The sequence below is a fragment of the Benincasa hispida genome, unplaced genomic scaffold (assembly GCF_009727055.1).
Source record: "Benincasa hispida cultivar B227 unplaced genomic scaffold, ASM972705v1 Contig123, whole genome shotgun sequence".
Classification (NCBI taxonomy): domain Eukaryota; kingdom Viridiplantae; phylum Streptophyta; class Magnoliopsida; order Cucurbitales; family Cucurbitaceae; genus Benincasa; species Benincasa hispida.
The window spans coordinates 351,487-358,199 of NW_024063779.1; the positions used below are offsets into that span (position 1 = coordinate 351,487).

General features: G+C 41.4%; 1 protein-coding gene across 1 annotated transcript; it reads right to left on the reverse strand.

Annotated features, from left to right (window-relative positions):
* Positions 1–328: 328 nt before the first annotated feature.
* On the reverse strand, positions 329–6,299 carry LOC120068850 (homeobox-leucine zipper protein ANTHOCYANINLESS 2-like). The gene is made up of 9 exons (XM_039020485.1): positions 5,393–6,299; positions 5,080–5,297; positions 4,857–4,974; positions 4,075–4,761; positions 3,886–3,987; positions 3,591–3,809; positions 2,188–2,362; positions 1,709–2,076; positions 329–1,191 (listed from the first exon to the last, which is right to left on the reverse strand). The coding sequence occupies exons 1-9, from the start codon at positions 5,621–5,623 to the stop codon at positions 799–801; spliced, it is 2,511 nt and encodes an 836-aa protein (XP_038876413.1). The 5' UTR covers positions 5,624–6,299; the 3' UTR covers positions 329–798.
* Between the last annotated feature and the right edge of the window lie 414 nt (positions 6,300–6,713).

Sequence of the window (6,713 nt, forward strand, 5' to 3'; positions counted from 1 at the left end):
CACGTGTTCACCCCTGATTGGCCAATCGAAACAAGCCGAAAAACTTGACATTAAATGTAACCTACACTTTTCTCCCAACAGCTTCTGCCACCTTCTTTATTACATTGCCAGACAGATCTGACCTCTCAACTCCACCCGCATCGGCGGCGCGTGACTCTACCTCACCCTATAAAGATATTAATTTCAACCAACAATATTACTCTAGGACAACCAAGTTATTCCATCACGATGAAGTCTTGGCCACTAATCTGTGCACAGCTTTTATTACTTAGAATAACAGATCATCCAATGCCTATTACCGAAGATATATCAAAACACACGCAAAGGAAGATTAGGAAGATTACAAATTCCATTTAATGAAAGGAGAAATAAATTCAAATACATCATTAACAAAACACCCTTTTTTTTTTCTCTTCGTCAGAAAACTCGAGAGGGTAAACTTGAGTCAATACCCGAACCACTACCACCACCCCTACTATATATATAAGTTTGAAAGAAAATCCCCTTTTTTCTCTTTCCCAAGCCACAAACTCGGAGTCTAACACGGGCGGTTCGTTCTTGACTCAATACCCCCTAGCCAGCCACCTCAAAACCATCATTACATCTCATACACTAATCCACACTTTTTTTTTCCTTCTCACACACTGTTGTGACAACCCTAGTATAGTTGTAATAATAACAATAATAATAACAACAAATTACTCAGGGAGGGATAAAATAAGTAAAACAAGTTTTTTAAAAAAGAAAAAAAGAAAAAAACCCTAAAAAATTCAACCCAACAGCAGGTGGGGATCGGCATCAGGTTTCGCATTGAAGAGCGGCCTTGATCTTCTGGACGGTACAAGAGATGAGATTGTTGACCGTTTCAACCGATTCTACGGTGAGCTTGGCCGTAGGGAGGCTATTCACGAGGATTTGAAATGCGACGGTGAGGAGGGACCCGCCGCCTGTCGCTCTCTGACTCTGTGGACCCTCCCCGCCACTTGGACTGCTCCCATTGGTCACTGTCACCGACCCGTCAGGCACGATCGCAAACCCTGACGGCAGAAGCGCCACGTAAGCCGAATCGCCGCCGTTCATCACGACGTGCATTGCCGGAATGTCCACCGGCGCGTAAACCACAAGCGACCCCGCCGCGTCTATGCATGTCTCTTGTAGAATCAACATACTGCTCTGGTTCGCATTCATAGCCTGTTTCAAAAACATAAAAAGAAAAATCCCTCAACTTTGAATAATTTACAACCAAGGCCACTCAAAGTTTACAAGTCAAAACCAGATGGAGAAAAGGGTAACTTTTTGTTTTTTCTTTTTTGCATGAAGAAGAAAGTTAAAAGGTGGGGGAATGGATCAGAGGAAAAAAAAAAGAAAAGAAAAGAAAAGAAAAGTGAGTCAGAATTCAGAAGAGAAGTTGACAAGTTTTTTGTTTTTGCCTTTTTGTTGACTTTTTTGTTTTTTGTTTTTTTTTTTTTCCATCAGAAGCTACAAAAGCAAACAAATGGGGCTCTGTTAATTTGCCTGCCCCCTCCCCACTCTAAAAAATGTCCTCATGGATACTTCCAATTCCCAAAGTCGACCCTCTGATCCCCACAAAAGATACATCTCCAACTCAGGGGCACATGCGTTATGGAAAAAGGCATCGTTTGGAAATCCAAAATAATAATAATAAGAATTCAGGTAGAGAGAGAAAAAAGTCCCAGAGAAATAATACGCTGGCTCTTAATAGAGAGACGCAGTTGCCATGATCTTGGCCTTTGGCAATATGGGCCATCTCCTGCATGGGACCGCCGTTGGATAGGATGTCCCATTCACTCCTCAGCCGCTCGTCACGGAGGAAATCAAAGAGCCGTTGGGGCGATACCGGGAGCCACACTGACGTGGCAGCACTTAACACAATGCCCGGAGGCTCCCCAGGATCATCCACACTCTTCCGCGTCATGACACGGACATCCTCATCTACGCTCCCAGCATTCAGCTTGTTCCATTTGTGCACTGTGGATGCACACACACCTGCGCAGAAGTTGGCTGTCATTCGTTGGGCTAGCTTCAGCATGCTCCGCCGCCCACCTGCGGTTATGGCTACACCAAGAAAACCATTCACAAACTTTTACAAATTGAACTTGTAATAGCAACCAGTCGTCAAGAACTTTAAGTTGTCTTAAAAGGGAAAAATGTGAGACGATAAGATACCAGTTTGATCTCTAATTGGTACAGCAGATGACATGAGGATGGCAAGGCATTCACATTGCCGTTGAAGGGTGGTGACCCACCGTTGTGCTCCAAAGCCCATACCAGAGCTGAGTAGGGGACGATAGAGCTGGTGCACTTGGCTATCATCGTACTCTGCATGTTCCACCCACGTAACCTGCTCCCATACTCGTAACATCACAATAAGTTACTAAATATTCATAATAATATATAGACTCTTTTTTCTACATCTAAAAACTATCATATATTTTATTCGCAATAATATCTCCAGCAAGTCAAAGCATGATCCCAGCAGATTGACCAACTTCATTTATTTTAATATTTTAAAAAAAATTGCAAGTAAGAAGTCAGATGAATATTTGGAACAAAACAAAGGAATCAAATTTGGAGAAATGGTGGAAGAATTGAAGCAAGACATTAAACAAATAGGTAAAAAAATAAAAGGTATTTTATTTGGCCGTCGTCGAAATCAGAAAGATGAGAAGAGAGAGAGAGATACACACACATTGAGATTTGAACAATTTTGCATGTCCAAAAGGCAAAAGCAAGAAAAAACCAGGCAAAGAGAGAGAGAGAGAAAGGGGGTCATTAGAGTTTGACTAAATAGTCCTTGTTTGGATTAAAAAAAAGACACTGACACATGAAAAAGGCTGGAACCAGTTCAGACACAGTTGCATTCATCTAAAAACCAAACACAGCATAATCGAAGTAGTAGCCTCCAAACTAGATTCGAATAGAAACATCAAAATCCCTTAGTTTTCATTTAACTAATGAGGCAAACTATTTATATGGATAAATATACAATTTAATGTGCTCGAGGCACAGAAATTTCAGTAGCAAAACAGGAACCTCGATTTCCAAACATTATTTTAATGTAAATTAAGCAACCCCAGATGTTGAAAATCCAAGCTCTAGCTAGAGAGAAATTTTGTCAAAAAGATTTGAAGCATCCCAATGACCTATTGTATTATTTTGGAAGGTTCAGATTCTTAAATATTGCGTTATTTTGTTTAAAATAATGCACTACTGACAGATTAGTGATTATGGTGAATAATCACTAAACTTTTAAAGTCTGACTTGGGAATTGGAAATTCGGAAATGAGCAACTGGAGAATGGGAATGGCTTTGAATTTTGATCCCTTAATTTTTTTCTTCCGTTTCACTTGACTAAGTTGTTTTTCACTTGTGAATGTGAAAATGGCATTCAATGGAAAAAGGTAAAATAAATGTAAGAGGACCAGAAACATCAAAAACCACAGAAAATGGCTCTTGGATGGAACCTTCCATGGGAAAAACATTTAATTTTCATGGAAAAGACATTAAATGTGAGATTAATTATCCTAATCTCATGGAGAAATTATGAAAAGGTTTTCTCATGTTCTTACCTTGGAATACCCATTGGGCATGTCTTGAACAACACACCCAGAAGGAAGCCTTCTGCAGTTGCCGAATGATGAACCACCACCGGATGGAGTCTCTCTCATGGCATCAACCGATACATCGACGACTGCCCATACCCCTTCGGCATGCTGCTTGCAGAACCGCAGAAAATTGACTTCCCGGACTGGCACCAACGGCGAGAGCACTTGAAGCTCTGCGTGCATCTGAGTTTAAACAAAACCAATCTTAGATCTTCATGAACTGTGAAAGAGGTAGTCTGCAATTTCAGCAGTCCCTTACCAGTTGAAGTGCACCGTTCCTCGTTCCCCCCATGCCACTAGAGATCACATCAGTGGTTGTAGTTCGAGCGATCATACACGGAAACATCTCAGCCCATCGATTCTGCACAGGAGACTGAGAAATCAGGAACAAAAAGCAGTTGGAACTTAACAAAATGATCGTTCAAGAGGCCTTTTTTTTAATGTTTACCGAGTCCATCAATGTCTCCACGAGAGCCAAGCTGTTGATGATCACCATGCCAGTTTCTCTGGACGCCTCGGTGACAAAACCGTTTGGTTTCATTCCAATGCAAGGAGTAAATGTCCTTATGTACTCCTCCTGGTTCAGTATTTCTCTTCCACCTTCCAAGCTCCCAATCCAAAGTGGCTCGTCAGTCTGCGCCATTTTGACCAATTCATCCATGGCAGCCAAAGCAAGCTCCAGTAGCATAGATCGTTCAACTGAACGATCAAGTCCCATCCCCGGTGTTGGCCTTGCAGGTGCCTGAATAACAGCCAGACTACCCGACAGCCCACCTCCAAAATCAGGCCCAATAGGCATTGACGTCGCCATGGTCAAACTCCCAAACCCATTACTCCCAACTCCCAGTTCCAGACTCGAGCTCGGCAATGGAGGTGCAATGGAGTTAGCCAGCGAGGAAATCGGCCTGCCAAGAAACTTCCCAGCGAGTGCGCACACCCGGTCCAATTCATCCTTCAACCGAGCATTTTCAATCCTCAACTGCTGTTCTTCCAGTGAGATTTCGCCGATGATCGCCGGACCGCCACAGTTCGAACAGATTGGATTCCTCATAGCATCTCGAATCGACATATTCTCAGCTCTAAGTTTATCATTCTCCTGTCTAAGCAAAGTATTCTCATGGCGTTCCAATTGGGTCTGGTCCAAGACATCAAAAACACACATCATCCATATCTAAAGCTACAAATATGAAAAACCCAACAAATCCAAAAAAGGAGCAGTTCATCTATTACCTTCATTTGGGTCCTCCGATTTTGGAACCAAAATTTAACTTGCCTAGTTTCTAGACACAGCCTCCGACTCAACTCGAGTCGTTGCTTCTCATCAGGATGAGGGCACTCTTTGAAGACACTAACAAAACAAAGCACCCCATAAATAACAGGTTACAAAACGGATTGATGAAGAAAGAAAGGGGAAAGAGAAGGAAAAAAAAAAAAAAAGAAGAAGCTGTCGTACGCTTCAAGCTCTTGGATTTGCTGAGGAGTGTGTCGGTGGTATCGCTTCTTCCTCGGAGGGTTGTCGGCGGCGTCCTGGTCATCACCGGAGCCGCCGTCCATGTTGTCACTTCCAGATCTACTCTCGTGTTCTTCCTCTCTGCCTCTTCTTCCAACATTATGCTCGAAACCCTCGGGCAGCCGGGCAGCTAAATCCCCCTGCCCGCCGTCCATGTTCGTCTGAAGATTTTCAAAGCCATTAGAAATCGCCACAAGAACACACAAGATTAATCGAAACGAATAACGAAGACGAAAAGAGGGGAAGAAATGAGTACAAGAGCGAGAGAGAGTCCGGGAGAGTTGAACATCGATTTGGTGAGGGATTGTGTAATGAGGCGCGGCGGAGCGATAGCGCCGGAGGACATATTTCCGGCGCCGCCTATGCCGCCGGTGGGGTTATTGTTGGCGTTAGTGGTGGAGTTATTTGTGTAAGGTAAATCGGCTAAGATTCGAGCAGCACCGCCTCCTCCGCCGCCGCCGCCGTCGAGGAAACCCCCAAAACTCATCAATCAAAGATTCAAAAACTTGCCCTTTTTTTCCCCTTTCTTCCAGTCGCTACCGTTTTGGGGGTTTTATCAAAATTTTAGAAAGAAGTTAGCCCAAATGATAGAGAAATGAATGAAATGAAGGCTTTTGGTTAGAAACCCGGAAGAAAGAAAGAGACCCAGAAAACCAAAAACAGTAAGAAGAAGAGAGAGAGAGTGAAATGGAAAAACCCTTGTGCTACTTGTTCCTCCCTCCCTCTCTCTTCAGAAAGAAAAAAAAAAAAAAAAAAAAAAAAAAGAAAAAAGAAAAGAAGAAGGTGAAGAAGAACCCTAGTTAATTAATGGGGAGTATTCGAGTGTGTGTGTGCATGTTCAAAAACTCAAAAACCCCTTTCAAGGCAAGCAGAAAACTTGGAGAATCCAAAAAGAAATGGAGTTTTATATAAATTTATTTTTAAAATTTAATTTTAATTTTGAAGATTTGTGCAGGGAGAAGAAGGAAAAGAAAAAGAGAGAGAGAGAGAGAAGATAAAACGCAATATGTGGACTATTCGAAGCCTTACAAATAGAAAGATCCAAAAAGGAAAAGGGGTTGCGGTTGACTCTCAATCGCCTTTCCCCAAAGTCTGTGAATGGCAGTGAAACAAAGGAAGAAGAAGAGAGGTCATACGCTTACGCCTTACAGTGGTGAACAACAACGCCAAAATAATAAACTTAAATTTATATATAAATCTATGTTTGTATATACATTTTACAAATCATATCTATCTATTGCTTTCCATGTCTCACTCTCTCACTTTGGGAACTGCACATTTTTTGTATCACTCTCTCCCCTAAAATTATGCAACTCTTTCACATCTTTTCTTTTATTCTAATTTTTTTTTTTTCATTCAATTATCATTTCCATTCCTCTATTTCTCCATATTACATTAATATTACTTCCATCTATTTTTAATTCTCTATATTTCATCCATTTTAAACCTATCTCTATATTTTTAAGATAATACGAAAATATTTTTTTCACAATTTTTAAAGAATAACCTTCCAATCTTATCTAAATACTATATTTATCCTTTAGTTTATCTACTAATAACCTTCCATTTTTATTATA